This window comes from Lycorma delicatula, chromosome 1 (genome assembly GCF_047948215.1).
Source record: "Lycorma delicatula isolate Av1 chromosome 1, ASM4794821v1, whole genome shotgun sequence".
Taxonomy (NCBI): Eukaryota; Metazoa; Arthropoda; class Insecta; order Hemiptera; family Fulgoridae; genus Lycorma; species Lycorma delicatula.
In genome coordinates this window covers 190396747-190418572 of record NC_134455.1, presented here as the reverse complement: position 1 = coordinate 190418572, position 21826 = coordinate 190396747, and the positions used below count along the sequence as shown (strand labels likewise).

Genomic DNA, 21826 nt, shown 5'->3' with positions numbered 1-21826 from the left:
GGAAAGCAATTTTTAAAGTAATAAGAATTTTCTAATAATTTTCCCTACAATTTCTATTATTTCTTACGAGAAAGATAGAACCAGAGTATGTCTGCAGAAGATAATAGTTTTATTATAGCATTTACTCTTAAATAATATAATGCACTATTATTTCCTCCACAAATAAAATGTTTGCATTTTGGCTCAGATTATTAAACTGTAATCAGAATATTATATTAATATGAAAAATAGTATTCAGGAGAAAACAGAACTGTAGGCCGCCAAAATTTTAAAATGAGAATTTTGAAATCACATATATAAAAATAAGTATGGGATTAAAAATAAAAAGACATTTATTCTATTTTCAATGTTCTGAATATCATATTTTCATTTTCATACTTTAAAATGGAAAGGAAACACCCAATAGGTTAAGAAAAAAGGAGTGTATACCTCCTAGTGACCATTACGTTTCTTGTTCATACTTGAAGGTAAGATATTTTGAAACATTTTAAATAATGGCAGGTAGCACACCTTGAGAAGAAATTTTTTTTGATGTACATTATTGAATTTTTACAAGGTCTGGATGTGTAAGATGGCTGAATCTTTTGAAAATCATTGATTTTCTTGTTTTTCCAAGGAGGAGTCTACCCTTGATACAGTAAAAAATATTTTGTAAAATATTTTTTGTCATTTATTCTATGGAATGTGCTCTTTTTAACTGTGTAATTATTTCTTTTCCCATTGATAAAAAAATATATATAAAATATAAGCCTGTTTCCATGCCAATATTTTTTATTTTCTCTGTGAAAAATACAAAATTCAATAGCTTGTATCTCACGAATCAAAGATGAAGGAAATATGAATTTTTGCCATTTTAAACCACGTTCATTATTCTATTTAGTTCACAATTTATCCTACAGGTTGTGCAACTTTGAAGCTCATAAGAGACTACTAAAACCATGCAATACAATCGCCAGGTACTATGGTAGATTGCAATCTTTAATCTCTGTTTTCCGAAAACTTTAATTTCTCTATTTTGTTAAGACAAAAAAAATCATAACTTTGGTTATAATTGAGATAACTGCATGAATTCTTTTTTAAATTGTACAGAAAGTGTTTGTTTAGATGCATGTTATACATGTGATAATCCTCTTGTACATACAATTATGAGAGGGGTGGCTGAAATTAAAATTATGATTTTTTTGTTTAAAAACTTTGTAACAAAAATTCTACAAGATGTAATTTTGTGTGTACACAAGGCACTAGACACTTATTTTCTCTTTATTTTGGTGTTTTTCTAAGCTTTTATCTTTAGTCAAAATGAGATACATTTATTCTTGTCAAAGACTGTTTCTTCACCCCAATCCCTATTTCAGGGGTTGAATAAATGTAATAATCTGAAAATTTTGAAAAATACTCTTCACAGTAATCTAAATAAACTATTTTCTTAAACTCCCCCAAGACGACCAGCCCACGCTAAAAAGCTTAACACAGTCACCTCAGGGTTTCATGGCAGCGCAGTCTGCCCTCCCTAGCTCGTCCGAACTGAGACATCCCATCGGGGGTTCTCGTGCCTCCTCGAAAACATACTAATCACCTCTTCCAGTGATCAGAATTTTTCTCCGCAGGAGAGCACCCTTCCAGTTCCTATTGTACTGATGAAGACACACATTTCGTTTGCCCTTCACAGTTACGCGTCCTCCCCATGCACACCTCGAGGGTCCCCCATGCCATCATCGGGGAGCTCCGACCCACCCACTCTTGCGCGTGAGTAGGCCTGAACACCCTAGGCATAGAGGCTGCCTCCCTGGCCCCTACACGCATCAAGATGGACTTGTACCTGTCCTCGATCCCCCACGCATTCCCATGACCCCTCATTACTTGTTGCGCCATGCCTCCTTCGCCATCAGCGGTAGAGCACCGCACAAAATATCCCCCACTCCCATAGGTATATCCGGCAGCATAATCCAACAACAACTAAGTAAACACATTTCAACGCCTCTTTTGACATCGAGGGCCGTGTGCACCTCAAGGGGATTCCTCCTGCCTCTTCGCTGTTAGTACGAGACGAGCCACTCTCTCTACCTCCCTCCATACATTCTCACTCTGGAGCATGTGTCCGACGACGTTATCTGGTGTTAAGGCCACCGGAATCGGACGTCTCTCGTTCTCCCACCTGACACAGTCGAACCAGGTGTGTTCGGCTGTGTCAGCTGTCGCACAGTACCTGCAACTCGCCGTTCTCCTCCTCTTGAAGCGATGCAGATAGCTATCAAAGTTCCCATGGCCCGAAAGTAAATGAGTGATGCAGTATCCAACTTCACCATGCTTATGTCCCACCCAAGCACTCACGTCCGGAATCAGACGCATGGTCCTACCTCGCTCGCCTCCCACCGTTGCTGCCAGATGGCCATGATCTGCGCCCTTACATTCTCTTTGTTTACGCCTTCAAACCGCAAGCATCGTTCCTCAACCAATAGGTCTATTGGCGGCGTTCCCGCAATGATGCAGATCGCGTCATAGGAGACCGTCTTGTAGGCACATGTCACCCGCAGAAGCAGCCTCCTATGAGTGGCCTCCAGCTTCCTCCTATACTTCTGAACCGCCACTGCCCTATTCCATGCAGGGGCCGCATACAATAGGACTGATGTCACGGTTGCAGCTATGACTCGTCGACGTTTCTCTCGTGGCCCTACTGTGTTTGCCATCAGCCTCGAGATAGCCCTCAGCTGTTGTTCTGCCTTCTTTATTGCTTCCTCTACATGAGGTCCGAATGAACGGCGCTTGTCCATCCAGACCCCGAGGTATTTGGCCCTCGAGACTTGGCTTATCTCTGCACCACCGATGGTGAAGCGCATTTCCCTTAGCTGGCGTCGACCTGCAAGCACCAGCACCTACTTTTCTGGTGCTATTTGCAGACCGTGAGTCACCATCCAATGGTGCACCAATGCTAAGGCAATGTTTCCATTGGCCTCCACCAGCCTCTCGTCCCTTCCTTTGATCAGTAAGGCCAGGTCGTCGGCGAATCCGAAGACTTCAACCCCCTCCGGATAAGCCTGGCAAAGAACTCCATCATATGTGATATTCCACAAGAGAGGGCCCAGCACAGAGCCTTGCGGGACCCCCGCTTGCATCTGAAACACCCGTTCGCCAGTATCCGTGAACGTGCACACTTCCCTGTCACTTAAGTAGTTACTAATGATCGCTTGAAGTTGTCCGGAGACTCCTTTCGCCCTCAACGCCTGCCCGATGACCTCCCATAGTAGGCTGTTGAAGGCGTTCCGGACATCCAACAGTATCAAGGCCGGAATCGCTCTTGTCCGCCACGTACCATTTGCTGCTGCGTCGACAGAGTACATCACCTCACGAATTGCGTGGACCGCTGACATGCCCTTCCGGAATCCAAATTGACGAGGGGAGAGTCCTCCTTGCTCCTGTACCTCTGCCAAGAGCCGCGTTTCCACGACATGTTCATACATCTTGCCCAGTGTACTGAGTAAGCACACTGGACGGAAAGATCCTGGCTGGTCTGGATTCCTTCCCGGCTTGTGTAGAAGTACCAAGCGTGCCTTCTTCCAGCATGATGGGAAAGCACCCCGCGTAAAGGCCTGGTTAAAACAATCCAGCACCGTCCACGGGAATGCCCCCACCACCATCTTTGCCACCTCCCCTGGAATTCTATCCGGTCTCGGACTTTTCTTGGGGTTGAGCGCTGCCGCTGCTCCCTCCAGCTCCTGAAGCGAGATTCGCCTTGGCTCTCCTATTGGCGTCGTCTGCCACTCGACGGCCGGTAGTCTGGGGAAGAGTGATTCCACTATTCCGTTGATATGGTCTCCTGGGATGACTGGCAGTCTCCTTCCCAGCTTTTTGGTGACAAGGATCTTCTTGCAGCTGGTCAAGGAGACGCTTCCACGACTCACTCTTCGCTCTCCAAGTCTCTCGCCTCAGCTTTTTCGAAGACTCTCGGAGCTGTTGGGTCAGCTCTTCTACGTCATTTCTATCCAGCGCCCTACTCCTCTGTAGACGGCAGAGATATAAACTAAATAAACTGATCAAATATAAACCACCTATTCCCAGTTCTAAAGAAAACAGAATTTTGGGTAGACTCCCCCCTTAAAAACAACAGTTCGGTTACCACAAAATCTTAACTTTTATCAGTTTAATGCCAGGGAGATCTCAACTATTTGGGAACACAGAATAGGATGACCTGTAACAGTACTTAGTTTTTTGTTCCAGAACGAAAATGTGTTTATCATTCTAAACACTGGTTTGATTATATTAGCAATGCTTTTTCTAAAGTGATGGGCTAGGGGCTTGAGTCTGAGGGCTAGAAACTATTTAGTTTTTTTACTTGTACTGAACGTATAAATTTGAAAATCAGAAAAAAATAACAGGGGTAACAAAGAGGATGTACAGTAGCCTAACATGATTATGACACCTGTAGCACCGATTCATTACACGGCTAGACTCAGTTCTGTTCTGTTACTGTGATCTATATTTTACAGCGTTGTAGAGTCGTTCAGTGATTTTTTTTGCACTCGGTTTTATAGGGATAATAATTTCATTTTTTTTAAATGCACAATTTAAAATGAGAATTGATAAATAGGTTTTGTTAAAATTTACCGAAGGCCGTTAGAATCGGGCCATCGAAAAAAGGTTATCATAAAAAAAAGAAATTTTACGTTGTTCTCGTCCTAGAGAATGAGTAAAAATGGACACCCGGGTCTACTGCACTTGGGTTTTTACGTTTTAAGTATTAGTATATACTGAAAGGCCGAACTACCGACTACTACTGAAGTCTTTAACCGACCGTTAAACGATAAGAAAGCTGTGCTGAACTCCGAGGAGACGAAAATAAAAATATTTTTAAAAACACTAGCTGGACTTTCAATTACATAAAGACCACCCCCTCTTGTAAATAAATCTTCTGAACCGTTGGAAATTCTTATTTAATATTAAGAACAGTTTGAAAAATCTCAGACAACCGCTTTGGCGTTCGTTAACATAACATAAAATGAAATACGAGTAGCATAAAATGAAATTCATTACCATAAAAATGAAAATTTCCTTTACGAAATGAAAATTTCTTTACATGCTTATATCTGTGGTTACACAGATATAGGACTTACCGGCACTTCTAAGCCGAAATTTATTACTAAAGGTAAATTTGTGCTCTACGCATGAATTTCTAGTTAAATGCGAACACCCAATATTTTAAGGGAGAAACAATTGGATAAGAAGAAATCCCTCAATAGCATAATAATACATTGCCCAAAATACAGATATCCATAAAAAGAACACAGAACTAGACTAAGCATGTAGAAATATAAACAGGTTACAACTAGAAAATCATAGTTTTCTTATAACATTTTTTATACTAACCGAATGCGAAATTTCAATTTTGGTTTTTGAGTATGATCAACAGCATTTGACCTATGCATTTGTTCGAGGTAGTTTTTAAAACAATTTGTTTTAGAAATTATCGTAACTTCTTTGTTATTTTGTAATCGTTACGGTGAAGTAAACCGCAAAAGTGAATTTTTTAGATTAAATACGAAAGCTAACAAAAACTTTCACAACTACCCTCGTAAGGAAAATTGTGCCTATACTTCGTAAAAATAATAGATAACAGTTTTTACATTTTTCAACAAATCTAATGTTCTATTAAACATTTATTTAGACTGTAAATCTACGCTACTTTATTTTATAGAAGCAGAATTTGTTTGTTTACCTGAGACAAACGGTAATGCAGCACAACTAATGATGTCTTGTTAAATTCATAAACGTAAATATGAAAATTTCTTTCATGAAATTTTTCTTCAAAATATTATCTTATTTTCAGTTTCTAATTCAACCACTTGTTTACAAGTGCACAATCGCAATAAAAATTACTTCCTTATGTCCATGTATGTTATTTTTTATTACTTTGTCTTGTCACAGTCTTAAGAAACTGAATTCACACAAGATCAAAAGGGCTTAAAACAAACTAAACGTTAACCATTAATTTCGTAAATTCGCAGTAAAGTAAATACATATTTAATCCAAAGTGTCCGTATGTATCGTGTATCGGCCGGCTTTGTGTATGCCATCACTGGCTTTTAGGCATTCTGCGCGTGATTTGTAGTTTTAATTCTAAACATCGTGCAATACTGTTCGAAAAGTACAGATTCATATATACAATATATATATATATATATATATATATATATATATATATATATATAAATATGGAATATTTTCAACCTTTTCTATGCCAATCGTAAAGGTTCCAAAGCAGGTTCCTAGAACTCCAGCCTTTACCTAATCTGTATGAAATTCGCTCTGAAAATCAAATTGTAAAGTTGAGATTCCTGCTTTTCTCGACTTTCATTAGACTTTTAATAATTTCTTATACAAAATTAAACCTATTATTATGGATAGGTATCAAAGAGGAAACAAGCAGAGGCAGAATTAACAGAAAATGTTTTTCATTCGGCAGTAGTCCCAAGTATTTAGTCTGCCTCAAACAAACAAAATAAACTACGCTTCTTTATAATAAGGTAACGTAGATTTACAGCATAAGTAAATGTATAATAGAACATAAAACTTGTCAAAAGAAAATTTAAAAACTGTTACCCAAGTATAAACAAGTAGTGTCATTTGTATTATTTTTCTTTGTATTATCTTCCCGAAGTATTAATGGCACAATTTTCGCTTCCTAAACGTAGATATAATAGCTGTACAATTATCTGGCCGTTAACGACTTAAAAAAATAACAAAGATGAGGTAAGTAACATTATATTAATGGTAAAACCGCCTACTTCGGTAGGAATTATATCTCGATACTTGATTTACTTGCAATTATTCTAACCGGTGCCGTTGTCTAAACACCTGTAAAGGCAGGTAACATCTAAAATAAAAGTATATTATATCAATCTATAAAAATAATTCTCACATATACACTTTTTTCTTTGAAAAGCATATTTTTTTTATCCTGTATAATACGACTGAATTTAGTTAACTCTTTATACAATTTACTACTAATACTTACACTTCACATAATTGAATTTAATTAATATCCAGTAAACTTATTAGACACATTTTAAAAACGTTTTGTATTTTTCCCAAATTATTTGGTATTCTTTGTAATTTCCCAAATTACAGAAAACACTTTAGTTCTCATATTTTCTCCCTTACATTTTCAGAAGGTACTAGAAACAAATGGAAAAAATTCGCTAATTTTAAGATAATTTTTTAAGTGACCAAATTTGATTATAATTATCGTATTTAGAGAAAAAATAGGATTTCACACAATTTTTACGTTATACTAACTTACAAACTTGTATTATTTTATTAAATACCAATAGATAATTTCTTTTTAATTTAATGAAACTCCATTTTATTATTTTTATTATTATCCTCATTAAAATTGTGAAAGTGTAAACTTGAATTTTCTGCTTTTTTTATTTTTATTTTTTAATGCATAAATTAGATAATTCATAATTACTTTACTATTTTAAAGGATTACTTTATGCATATTTTGTGAATATATGTTAATTATTTTTTAAAGCGATGTTTTGTTAAATAATTATTATAAATTAACCGCATCAGAAAAATTAACAACAGATTTTATGAGTACTCGAGTATTTTCTAGAGATGGTAAAAATTTCTGTTCGTAATCTCAAAATTACCTAATCAAATTAATAAATCGAATAATTGATGCTAATCTAAAAACTGTTTTTTTTTTATTTTTATTATACTTAGAGAATTTTTTATTATAAAATTCAAATCTTTATCGCAAGCATTTTTTTTTTTTTAATTTTTATTTTCAAATAGTTCTGTCACAAACAATTTTCATTAGTTTTTTTTTTCACTTGTAAGTTTAAATTCGTTTAGCTAAAGATTAAATTAAGTAATTTATTTAAACAATTTTTTTTTGCATTATATACTTTTGACGATATCACATCAAACGATATATTTATCTCTGATTATAATGCTCATTTTGATAGTTTGTAGGCAGAAACACCTTATCAACAAAGCAAAAATAACATTTAAATTAAATGTAGCGCGTGAAAATAAAAAGCTCCTAATGTATTGCTTTGAAATTAAAATAATTTACAGCTTCTAATTTGTGATGTTAGATTAATTCACATACCATAATAAAAAAGATATTCTAAGTTTTATTTTAAGATTAAAATACCTCAAAATAGGTTGTAACCCTAATTAGGGGAAAGGAATATTAGTGTTATCAGTATAAAAGCTTAAATATCACGGTATAGTCCTAAAATCTAATTAAAAGTAACTATTTAAAATCTTTCTGGAAAACCCCAAAATGGAAAACCGTTAAAATGGAAAGAATTCGAAGTCTTAATCGCTTCACTATGTATAAAAGACCCATAATGAAACGGAAACAACTTTTCTAACGCAGCAGCGGAAAGATTTGTTACTCCTTTAAAATGTTCACTTTAGTAAAAAGGAATTTGAGAAACAGTCTGAATTACTGAAAATAATGTTACAAAGATGGGAGATAATTCTTTTCCGTCCTTGCCGACCACAATCTGACAACAGTGCATCACGTTTTTTTCCTACGAGTACAGAATTAATCGACGGTAAGATTCTTTCAGCTTTTCACCTGATCTAGTTATGCCGTCATGAAAGAAAATTTTGCGCTAGAATTAAAACAAATAAAACCTATTGTAATTATTATTGCGCCTGACAGTTATCAAATAACGTTCGGTTGCAGTTCGGCTAATATAATAATAATAATAATCTTTATTCCACAAAATAAACAGATTACAAATGAAAATAAAAATAAATTATTTACAGTAATAAATTCTTAATACATAAGCTTAGAACACAAACAACTAAACAATACAAAAATATAAAAATAAACAATTATTACACAATCTTGTGGAACTAGGTACCCCAATTGTAATAACTGTATTGGAGGTTACCATTCATTATTTTTCAACGAGTAAAATAATAAACTAACCATTTTTTGAATTATGGTCAAGTGTGGATCTCCAAGTGGATATAAGAAATAATTATACGATACAAGTCTTGCAGTACTAAAATTTCAGCTAGTGACAAGATTACATATATATATATATATATACATACATACATAAATTAAATAAATCAGAACCATAAATACAATACAAGAATGCAGTGATAAAATTGAAAATGAAATTAATCCTAGATAAAAAATTGAAAGAAAAATAGTGAAAACAAAAATTAATAAAAATATGAAAAAAATACTTTGGGTTCTCGTGTTTATCTATACATAATTAGAGCGGATATTTTAACTAAAGTATACGTTACTTAATCATTAATACGTAGTTAAATAATATATTGCTCTCGATTCATGTACGAAGAACATTTTCGAGATTCACCAAATGCAAATGTTAAAATTTTGTCGTTTTTTCTTTTCAATATTTTTTTCGAATTTGAATTTTGTAAATGCATTTTTACTTAGCCTCGTTATTTTAACTGATCTGGTCGTCATATACTTTAATTTCAGGCATATATAAAAAAAACTGATTTCGACTAAATGCGTGGAAATATAAATTTATCTTATAGATATATCTTAAAGAAATATTTATAATATATAATATTATATATATTTATACATAATATATATATTATATATATATATATATATATATATATATATACATAATATATATATTATATATATATATATATATATATATATATATATATATATATATATATATATAATATATTTATCTTTAAGGTAACTACCTTAAAGATAAAAAGTAATAATAGACTATTACAATAAACAAACATTTCTCATTAAATGTTTTTAATTAATACTGTAGCGAAACGCAAATACATGAATCAGTAACCTGTTAATTGACTGAAAAATGAATTCAAGCATCAAATAATAGATTGGCTTAAATGCTTCAAAAAGCGACATGACATCATATGGAATCGAGTATGCGTGGGGTAGTGAGGTTGACCAATGGTAATGTAGAGTGGAAAAGCAAGCTATTTTCGCTCATCAAAAATATGACATAAAGAAGTTCATTTACGGTACACCATTAACCTTATTCGAATCGACATTCGGCGGTTTTTTTCAACAAATTACAACCGAACTCGTGCCGCTGCTAAATAAGATGGAAAACTACATCGCTTGCAACTTACAACCTGATAGTTTCACAACACGTGAAACGTCTCCAGTGAACAAAGTCGGTAATTGAAGTGTGTGAAATAAGGATAAAATGTTAATGGTCGATGCCAACTTTAATAATCCTGTTCCCGTACATTATAAAATCTATTTTTTTTTTTTGTTGTACTGACCGTATCATTCAATGTAAGAAAGAAAAACTGATTAGCGTTTAGAATGATCAATAGATTAATTATCAGTATAAGAAACAAGATTTTATTTTATAGTAGGTAAACAAGCTCTTTAAAAACATTTCATTACGCGATGAAATTATATTAAAATACAAAAGTACGTAATTAGCAAAATACATGTTAAATTGTAACGCAAACAAAATTATAATATTTTTGAAAGAAAATTAAAAATACCGATATAAAGTTTGAACTAATTTTAACATTGGAATTCCTATTAGTCTCTACCGGCTGAACAAAGAAATAAATAATCATCGTGTTAACAATCCAAAATAGAAAAATAGACGTATTTAAAACGTGAAGTATGTTTTATTTATTTGACTACGAACAGCTCATTTACGAAAAAAGCGATCTTCGTTTAATAAAATAACTCTATCAGCACTGTTTCCTTGAGTATTTCCTCCCTTTTTTTATTGTAAAGTCTTCTTCATAAATCTAAATGAAAAACTAAACGTAATGTTTAACCCGTTAAATACTGTTGTTAACAATAAAACGAATGATTTAAAGCCGTGAAGAAAATAATACAGTTTTAATGTAGGTAAATTTTTTTACAGCAAACAGATCTTAACAAGGATTTCATAACTAATAACAGATTTTAATTAATGTAATTCTACGTGAAACATAATATACAACAAACCGCAAAAATGTCTGCCGACAATCACATAATGCTCTTTTTTTAACACAAGCTGAAAGCACATAAAGACAGCGTTAAGATAGTTTGGCTGGACTGTATGCATTAGACATGTCGACAGTTATTTTTAGTTTTCTAAATGCAACGCTATTAAAGAAATTGATTCAAGGAAATACTATACAAGCGGTATTCTTCAATTAGGTCTCTATTCCTCATAATATAGAAATTTAATACATTCTATCAATGTTTCATTAATTAAGTTTTAATCGAATTAAGCTTTTTTGGAACAATTAAATCACACGTGAAACTAATTCCCGCTATTTCACCACGCTGGAGTGCGCGTGCGTGCACACATACACACAACAATAATAAGTAACAGCTAAGTGCATTTATAGCAATATAACATATGTGCAATAAAAATAAGAAACAAAAATGAAATTTAATTAAATGCAAATAAAACATTACAGTGCATTAATATCATAAAACTTTAAATAACTATGTTGTTTTACATTAAATATCGTATTCCTTAAGGAAAAATAAATGCTAATTTTTCAATACAGCCTATTTATTAAAAACCTACGGCCTATACAACGTGTTTTATGAAGCATTCAATTCATTTAATTTAGTTTTTTTATACAATTAATTTTTTCAATGTATTTTCCGCTTTACATTTAATACATAGAGATCTATTTGTAGCTTTTATAGATATGTCTTCGATACATGTTTTTTAAAGAATTTAATTAGAAACATAATTTAAATTTAAAATTATAGCGAGTTAAGGTAAAATTTCAAGTTTTAAATTAAAAATAAAAGATTCTGAAGCAGAGATTTCTGCAAAATAACTAAAAACGGAGAGAAAAACAAATGCAGTAAGAAGAATTAATTTTATAAATATAATGTTTTATAAATAGCAGAATAATGGTAGTCTGCGGCTAAAAAATGTGTTTAAGAAACAAATTTTTCTGTTTTACGTCTGACATTAGGAAAACTACAGATACGGTTCTAGAACCTAATTTATTCAATTCGTCGGGTCAAAAGCCATAAGAAACCATCTAGTTTGGGTTCCTAGAATTACAATACGGTTTTATTTCACTTCTTTTCCCAGAAATCAGGACGAAATCTTTCGCTAGCCGTAACTCGCTAATGGAACGTTTCCGGATGCATGTTAATATGAACGTTTTTCATTATTTTCGTTAGTAGAAGATCAGAAAACGTCGGTAACATACGTGAATCGTGCAGTACACACTAACTTAACTCATTAAGGGGATTATAAGACTTTTTTTTTTTAACAAAGGTTGATTTCTGCGGGTGTAACAAACAAACGAACCCTTATTTTAAATAATGGATTTTTATCCCTACATGATGACTTCATTATCCTCCTCAATTTCTTTTGAGTAATTAAGAGGATTTAAACAGCTTTTTCAAGTGACTTGTGCACTCGGAATAATTTTGTCTGAATTGGGAGTAAAGTGGCCAATTCAATTTTTTGGAGGGCGAAAAACCGCTTTCGCGTTATCATTGCCCGGAACAAATATAACAAAAAAAAAAAAAAAAAAACTATAACTAGACTAAAAACAAAGATATTAAAATAAAACAAAAATTTAACAACTAACATCACAACCAAACTATCACTTAAAACTAATATAACAGTCGCCAAACATAAAATTTAAATAGACATAAATAAAATTTAACGAAGTTCGAGAGGAGTGTAGAAGGGCCCCTTCTAGGCACTGAAATATAGAAATACTATATTTCAGTGCTTCTGTATTTCTACATTATTATACTGTATTTCTATATTTCAGTGCTTCTAGGTTAACAAAAATGCTAAAGCTAAGGTTAAAATTATAATAATAACATTAAAACTAAAATAATAATAAAAAAACGTAATCAACAGAATAAAATATACGACAATGATAAAAAAAAATGAAATCAAAAATTGATTCTTGTTTTCACGTGGTAAAACAATATTAAATTTTATGAAGAATATTGATACTCCGTAGAAATAACACCCGGTTTAAAACCTCCTTACCGTTGCCCAAGATTCGGCGATGTTCCTTGGCAATTTAAATTTACGACGTAAGACTGCATAACATATGCAATCCACAAGGATATGGCACACAGTCAAGCAGCATTTACATTGTATACAGAGGGGTGCGTTAACTGATGACATACCTGTGGGTAGCTCCGGTATGTCCTAACCGCAATCGGCAGAGAACCACTCCCTCTCGTCGAATTTTTCTACAAGAAGAGTAACATAATCAAACTGTAATTCTTGTAATTTTACAGAATTAATGAAATCGGCAGCAGTAACAAAAGTAGTGAAACGCGGTTGACTACATGCGTCTTTAGCAACGGATTCGCTCGTTCATTACCCGGAATTCCCACGTGGCTAGGGATCCAGAAGAAACTCACTTGTGTTGCGACGGTTCAACTGAGCGATTTTAATATAAATTTCGGTGATAATATGAACCCCCGTAGAGTAAGACAACCGCATTGTGGCGATCCGGTCGCCACACCATCCCCTCCGTTCCTAGCTTTGATGGGCTTTACCGGAGGTCGTCTTTTGACTCTAACTTTTTACATCTCAAAGTATTAAGAGCCAGGCCTCATTAGGTATGATGTACACATGTCAATTCCTCCTTCGAGGGAGAAGAACAGTCGCCTTGTGACATGTCAGGTTGCCAATCCACCGCCTCCGTTCATAGTCATTACTGGCTTAATCGGAGGACATCTTCTTGCCCTCGAACTGATCACATTCCACAGTCATCCTCGATGAGACCCCATGATGCAAATGCCTCGAAAGACATTCACATCAGTAAATTAAGCCCTAGTCTTCATAGAATTGCTTTCGTAGAACACATCAGACACCTAACTCTACCACGTATAGTTACTTGCCATGATGGGCTTTAACGGGAGTCGTCTTATAGACCATCAACTGATTAACACCTCACAGTAATAAGCCAGGCCTCGGTTGGGATGCCACCGATGTAAATGCCTCGGTAGACATTTACATCGATGATTTTTTTAACTCAGATTTTGCCTTCGCTGCAGGTCTCATATGGACATCTTAAATGTCCTACATCGTTGCCCTCGAAACTAGCTAACCGAGTTCGCGGAAGTGTGAACCCCGCGTCTAGTTCTACATTTTACAGAGCCAATTTGTAAATGTCGCTTTGATCGAGGCAATAGAAAATACAACATACCACCAGCAATGTTGCTCGCAACAACGGAGTGACTCCTAGCTTCCTTAGTGAACTCATTTTAGTTCATACCCCAAACTTAGGTTAAGTTAAGGACTCCGGTCTGGGCCACTAGGGAGAGGCGGACAGACCTCCTACTCCCACTCAGCTCCATTGCAGAGTTCTGCGTGACATTTACTTTCTTTCAACCATCGTCGAGATGCCGCTACACCTCACGGCTGCATGGGATCCATGCCCTCGGCAGTGCAGATAGTCATCCTGCCGATAGTGTCGTATGTTCATTTAAAATTGCCCTCGTTAAAACGGCGCTCCACCTCACGGCTGCATGGTAACCCATGCCCTCGGCAGTGTAGTCGCCGTTTCGCCAACAGCTACACAGTCAAAAATAATCACCACAAATTCTACCTAACCGCGGCTCGATGCCAATAAGCCTACCTCCAGCAAATCTGCTGTCCAGGCGGTCCCTAGTCACTCTGGGGTTCTATTCTACTTATACTACCTCAGTAATCCTGCTAAGCGCGAGGAAACGAAGGAAGCCAGCCGCAATAGTCCAATCTCTGCGAGTCTTTCAATTGACTCGCAGATCAAGAAAGGAATTTACTCTCTCTAGTTCCCCGACAACTCTGGTACGTTCAGCTTCGTGCCCGGGACAGACACAGAGCACGTGGTCGATAGTGTCGCCGACTCTACAGTCGGGGCACAAGCCCGATTCAACCAAACCAAATCTAGCCAAACTATCTCTAAACGCACCATATCCTGAGAGGAATTGTGTTGAGTACCGATTGGGAGAAACCCAGCTAATTGCTCACAACTGCCTAAAATTTGGAAATATACCGTGCGTGTATCGACTAGTAGAAGAATCGTTCCACCTAACCTGCCAAGAGTCAAATCCTTGGTCTTCTATTTCTCGCAAACGCCCAGAAGTAAGAAGGCTTCTGGGAAATATATCGCTCGCTACGTTCAGTAGCTAGAGTGTCGATTGCTTTTATGACGGCAATTACAGAGACTGCCTCTCTCGAACAGTTCTGTAACTCCGACAACAGCTATCAGCAGAAGACGCTGGGCTCGTAATAACATGTCCCTATAGCATTGGAATTACAAACGATGAACCCAAACGATCGCAGCGTACAACATTATGGCCTCACAGGCACCTTTGTAAAGAATGCGTACAGTACGGTAATTCAACCCCAATCGGGATGGATGACTCTACGAACACCAAAGAAGGCATCAATTACCTTCCACTGAAGGTGCTCCTTGAATCGAAGTCTGTCATCAAAATATGATGCACACATCCCAACCCCGTAGGGGAAGACACCCGCCTGGTGACGTTCGCAAACCCCCCCCCCCCCCTTCCAAGCCGTGTTGGGAAATATGATGTACACAGTACAAATCTTCTAAAGCTTGGAGTTCACTACACGAGTCGCTACAAATAAGGAAATTATGATACTTTGGGTTAATGATATTCAAAGCCTTATTGATGACGCATAGTTCAGCAATGAAGAAACTTGTAATACTAGGTAGGCGAAATATAAAGATTCTGTCATTAATAACAAATGCACATCCAATTGTATTATTCTGCTTTGATCCATCTGTGTATACTACTACATCTGGGTTTGTCTTGGAGAGAAATTGGTAAAATATTTGCTGAAAGACAAACAAAGCTGTTGATTTTTTATTGTTTATGGTAAGGCCAAAATTAAAATTTATAGTGCTGATTCTCCATGGAGGATATGAATAGGGAAGAGTTTGTAAAACAGAAAGTATGTGAAAATTAACAAGGTGTAGATAACACTGGATACGAACACCTACTTATACGTGCTATATATTGTGGATGGTCCTCATACCTTTGGGAATGAGGATTTGCTATACCATTTGCTTTTGTTGTCATTAGCAAAAAAAGGGTATCCCACGGTGTCATTTTGTTTTAACCCACCTGTGTATACTACTGCGTCTGGGTTTGACTTGGAGAGAAATTGGTAAAACATTTGCTGAAAGACAATAGGATTTCTTGATTTTTTATTGTATATGGTAAGTCAAAGTTAAAATTTATAGGATTGAGAACACTCCCATTAGAATAAAGAAAGCGCTCTGCTGAAGAACTAGAAAAATAAATCGCACAAGCATGGCAGGAGCGGTGGGACCGGGCACGAAGAGTAGGTGAACCCACCGCCTTATTGGGGACATCAGGGGGTGGTGCCAGAGGACCCATGGCACGCTGAGTTTTGAGAACACAATTCTTGGCGGGTCATGGGGAATTCAGGTCTTATTTGTATAGATTCGGGCTCGACCTATCTGAAAATTCTCCGGAGTGCGAGTGGAAGAGACTCCCAACATGTATTCTTTCTGTGCTCGCGATTCGCCGTAGAGCGTAGTTCGGCATCCTGAGACGTGAGCACATGTTTTGCCCTGAAGATACTCTACGAAACCTTATTACAAGGTGAGGCACCGCGGAAGACTGTAGAAAGATTCGTCAAGACGGTCATGAGGAAGCTGCATTAATGTGAGGATATCAGAGAAGAATGGCGCCGGAGGGCGCGGTTGAGTGCCTAGGGGTCACCCGCATGTGTGGAAGCTCGCCTGGGTGCCATGAGGCCGGGGACACTCTGCTCGTGCGTCTGATGGTGACCACTGGTAAGTGGTGTGACTATTTGAGATTTCCGTCTTGACTGCTGTGTGGGTGTGTATCGCGTGGGTGTTGTGGATGTTAGAAGCTTTGTCCTGTTTTCTGCAGAGTTCTTGTGCGATGTTTCTGTCGGTGTTTGTATTTGACGTGCTGTATGTGTTGCTTCCAATGGTGTTGTTTGTGAGGTGTGTGACATTTGTTGGTTTGTTATGACTGTGTGTGCGGGCGATTCCACTTTCTTCTGATGAAATGTTTTTATAAGCATTTCCAGGAAAGGTGGAAGCCAGGGGTCGAAGTTTAGTCGGTAGTGCGCAGGTATACATACGCCCTTGGTTATAAATGACGGAAGCTGTTAGCGAGCCCGACACTGCTTATGGACCTGTAAATGAGGTTCCTCCACCTCTAAAAAGACGAGCTTCATTTCAAACACCCTAACTGGGCCTTGAAAGCTAATCAGAATACTATGGTTTGATCCTTTAAAGCCTACACTGCTTCCAGCTAAAATGATTCATTAGTTGCTGCAGAATGGGAAAGAAAAGACAGCAACCTAAAGTATTAAGTAAACTACTAAAAATGAAAATTACTTCTTGAGCTTACCATTCTATAGAAGAACTGCAGACTACAATTCTACCTGTTAAGGTTGACAAAGCAGCTTGTCCTAATTGTGAGAACAGAAATAATTCATCACTCTGGAAATATAACTATGGTTGGCAGATTTAAGGATGGTGACCCTATGTGAAAGAAACCTGGAAGGGGACACAGAGAAGTAGTGAAATAGGCCTTGCCGTCCGAAACGCAATTGACGGCAAGATCTGACTACGGAGAAACCAGAGTGGCGACATGTTGACTCCCAGCTTCTATGGCTACGGTGACAGCCCAAAGAGGAAGGGTTAAAATTGGCATGGTGTCTTGTAGGGTCGATATAGTGGATGTCCCTCTGAAATTTTTTAGGTGTTTTCAAGTGGGACACACAGCTAGAAATTGTAGAGGTGCTGACAGGTGCAGTGCTTGTTTTAAGAGCGGAGGGGAGGGTCATCAGGCGGCCGACTGTTCTAGGCCTCCTAGGTATCTGATCTACGATGACGAGGGGCACCGCACAGGGAGCGTAGCATGCCCTAAGGGGGCGGGTAGTGATGCTGTAAGCAGAAGCCGGGGGAGGACCAGACAGAAAACAGCATTACAACGAAGCTAGTTCAAGTCAACTTAAACCATTCGATTCTTGCAACTGATATGATGGAGAGGTATGAGCCTTACATTTAAATTATAGAATTTAAATCTTAGCAAAAATTTGGAATTTGCATTCACCCTGATCAAGAATGAGGCTTAAAACCACTTTTATTTCCATAATCTTGCCTACATCAGTAGAAATGACAGATGTAATTATCACTAGTACTATTTTCTTTCTTTCTCCTTTAAAAAAAAAATTGTATTAAAGTAATAGAAAGTAAAGCATATGAAAGTATAGAAATGATATATTTAATCTTTCAATTTATGTGTGCTTTTGCTTCCAGTTTTTTAATCGTAAATCCCTTCTTGTTCGAATTTTCTAGCGTCAACAAGTTTATTTGCATTAATAAGTGGAACAATGGCACTAGATGCAGTGCTGACACCTGAGGAAGCTGTTTTATAAAAATTTTTATTTTTTTATAGGAATGTAGTGTGTTACTCATTGATTATAAATGCTAGAACCATTATGTAATAAAATGATATTTCGGTGTGGCGTTTACAACCCATCGGGTTGGTCTAGTGGTGAATGCATCTTCCCAATTCATCTGATTTGGAAGTCAAGAGTTCCAATGTTCAAGTCGTAGTAAAGTCAGTTGTTTCTATACGGATTTGAATACTAGATCATGGATACCAGTGTTCTTTGATGGTTGGGTTTTAATTAATCACACATCTCAGGAATGGTCAAACTGAGACTGTACAAGACTACACTTCATTTACACTCATACATATCAACCTCATTCATCCTTCTAAGTATTATCTGAATGGTAATTACCGGAGGTTAAACAGGAAAAAGAAAAGACAGGTGTAGCATTTACGAGAAAGTGCAATAGGTACAACTGTAAAAAAAGTACTTGTTTATTACTGGATGCCACACTGTTTGTCATGTATAAGTGCCACTACAAATTTTCAACATTTACTGATATCCATAATTATTTAAATTATTAAATGCTATAAAATTGACTTGTAAACTTAAATGAAATAAGATAATGATAAAGAGGATAAGATTTTAGGTTTAGGTTAAGGTTAGTTAACATGTACTGAACTTCGTATGATATCAACATAACCTAACGCTAGTTTCGCTCAGTAACCTCATAATTAACCATAAATATTAAATGCCAGGAAACTAATGTACAATAAAATTGGAAATGCTTATTTCTAATGAAATAATAATTATCTAAGATAATATATGAATAAAAATATATAATGCAGATAAAATCACAATGCAAAACAAATAACGTAGTATCTAAATAACCAACAAGTACCAAAATGAATAATAAAAATAGTTTAGAGAGAGTAACAGGCCACAACGGTCACGCCTTCTAACTATTACCTTGCCTATTAAGTATGAAAGTTGTAACTAAAAGTTTAGTTCATTTCATTTATTGTTAATTAAAAGAACTCACCTCTACCATCACTTCGTTTATTGTTAATTAAAAGAACTCACCTCTAACAAGTTTTGCTACAGAGAAATGAACATAAGTAAAAATATGGTGGTCGCCTGGCATTGTATACGTACGAAGAACATACTTTTGCATTGTCACATATGAGTAACTAAAAAATTGCAAGTTATAATGCCATTACAATGAATAAAAGCTTATTTACAAATTGAAAAAGTAATATCAGAAGGTTAATGTTAGCCCACTGGGCTGGTCTAGTGGTTAACTTGTCATTGCAAATCGGCTGATTTTGAGGTGTAGAGTTCTACAATTCAAATCTCAGTAAAGGCAGTTACTTCTATATGGATTTGAATACTAGATCATGGATACCAGTGTTCTTTAGCGGTTGGGTTTCAATTAACCACACATCTCACATCTCAGGAACAACTGACTTGAGACTGTGCAAGACTACATTATGTTTACATTCATACACATCATCCTTATTCATACCATTAAGTAATACCTTAACGTGGTTCTGGAGGCTAAACAGAAAAAAGAGAGAAGGGTAATGTTGCAGCCTGATTTTCACAGGTTGTTTGAAAGTTAAAAATGATATTTGGAGTAGAAATTACTGACCATTTGGCAAGCACATTAATAAAGGTGGTAAAATAAAACCAGGTTCAATAAATATGTTGGACATCAATAAGAATATGATAAAACAGCTACATACTTGTAATGGGAGCTTAAAAACAATATAGGCTGTAAAACTGTACCTTTTACCACCATTAAATGGTAATACCCAAGAATGAAATTCTTGAGTTGTTCCTCGCTTAACAAAGAGCTTTAAATATTGTATTTGCAAGTAATTTGTAATTAGCAAACTATTACAACATGTAACTGTTAAATGACATGAAGGGGATAAATTACTGCACAATATAATTTGTATTATACCATAGTACGAATGCAATACAATACCGCAGGTTGGAGGGTGGGCTCAGTTTATGAAATGAATTCAGAGCCAAACAATATAAGATGCTTCTGCAAAGCATCTAAGCCAAAACCACATCATGATCATAGGGTAACTCTAGTAACACAGCAAGTAGCCTACAACTAAATACTGCAAAGCACAATACATGCTTATGCATATATAGAACTTCAGCTCAGCCACAGTTGTATCGATGAGGTAATTCAGTGAGTAAAAATATATAAAACAAATCTATGGGCAAAATTTAACACCAGAAAACATACTTATATTGGGTGCTGGGGAAAACATACTAGTACAAAAAAAATTACTACAATATGCTGATTCCACAGTGCTTGAAATATCTCAAAATAAAGTTGGGAAATAAAGGAAGGTAAGCAAGAGTACACTGCCAACAGCTATAATCACAGTTTCATTTTGAGTAGAAAGGTTTTTGTACCAAAAGCTTAAATAAACCAGTTCCTATAGAAAAGTTGTGAAACATCACTGAATCTAGTCTATCTTTAAAGAATAACTATATCTGTTTTAAATGTTTACTAACTTCGGGAGGAAATTAAATTAAAATTTTCATAATTAAATAAAAATCTAAAAAAAAAATGGCACAAATTATTTGCCATTATTAAAAACAAAAAAAAAGAAAAGAAATCAAAGAATAACAATAGGGAATTATCGATCCTAATAGTAAGTGACAATATTACTCACAGACCGTTTTAAATATTCATCAAATACATTAACATTTAATGCATAAACGTTAACTAGAGTTCGCACTTTGGTATTAATAAATAAATAATGTCAAGGGCACACATAACCTTGAAATCAATAGCAAACGAGCGTTTTAATTACTACAGCAAAGATTTATTTAAATGTGGAATGACACTACGAACTTAATCCAAAAACACAAACCACTAAAAAAAATTTGGATTTATAATACTAACCTGGATAACATCTATATTAACACCTTTAGAAACATCGACACTACAAGAACCATCTAAAGCATCAGAAATTCGTGTGATTTCACAGACAGATAACCTACACTTTCGCGTACGTTTTTTCTTTGAATTATTATTGCCCATTAAACCCGTTAACAACCTTTAAAACTTAGCTAATAAAAACACATATCAAAACCAGCAATCCAATACCGCGCAACTGCCAGGCGCACTATATCAAAATAAGAACGTAGACAGTCACAAGACGATTTAGTAGTACCAACATAATAAAATTAAAAATGCTTCACGTACTGGTACAATTACACAGACGTATTATACATTTCGAGAGATAAAATTAGTAGGAAACAATTTCTTAACAAAGAAATAAAAAAAGAGAAACAAAATGACCTAATGTAGAATTTATTTGTCTAATAATTAAATGTATATTTTTGTTAAATGTGGAATTAACTATCACTTTTTTAAGCCAAGCAACCAATTATAGTTATTTTTTTTTAATTAAATAAAC

At 35.5% G+C, this 21826-nt stretch overlaps 1 protein-coding gene across 1 annotated transcript in view; it reads right to left on the bottom strand.

Annotated features, from left to right (window-relative positions):
• Positions 1–21552, bottom strand: part of LOC142326427 (MTOR-associated protein MEAK7) — a 104070-nt gene extending 82518 nt beyond the window's left edge. The window contains exon 1 of the mRNA XM_075368923.1: positions 21310–21552. Coding sequence (XP_075225038.1) covers positions 21310–21447 — 138 coding nt within the window. The 5' untranslated portion in view covers positions 21448–21552. The remainder of the gene's footprint in view (positions 1–21309) is intronic.
• Between the last annotated feature and the right edge of the window lie 274 nt (positions 21553–21826).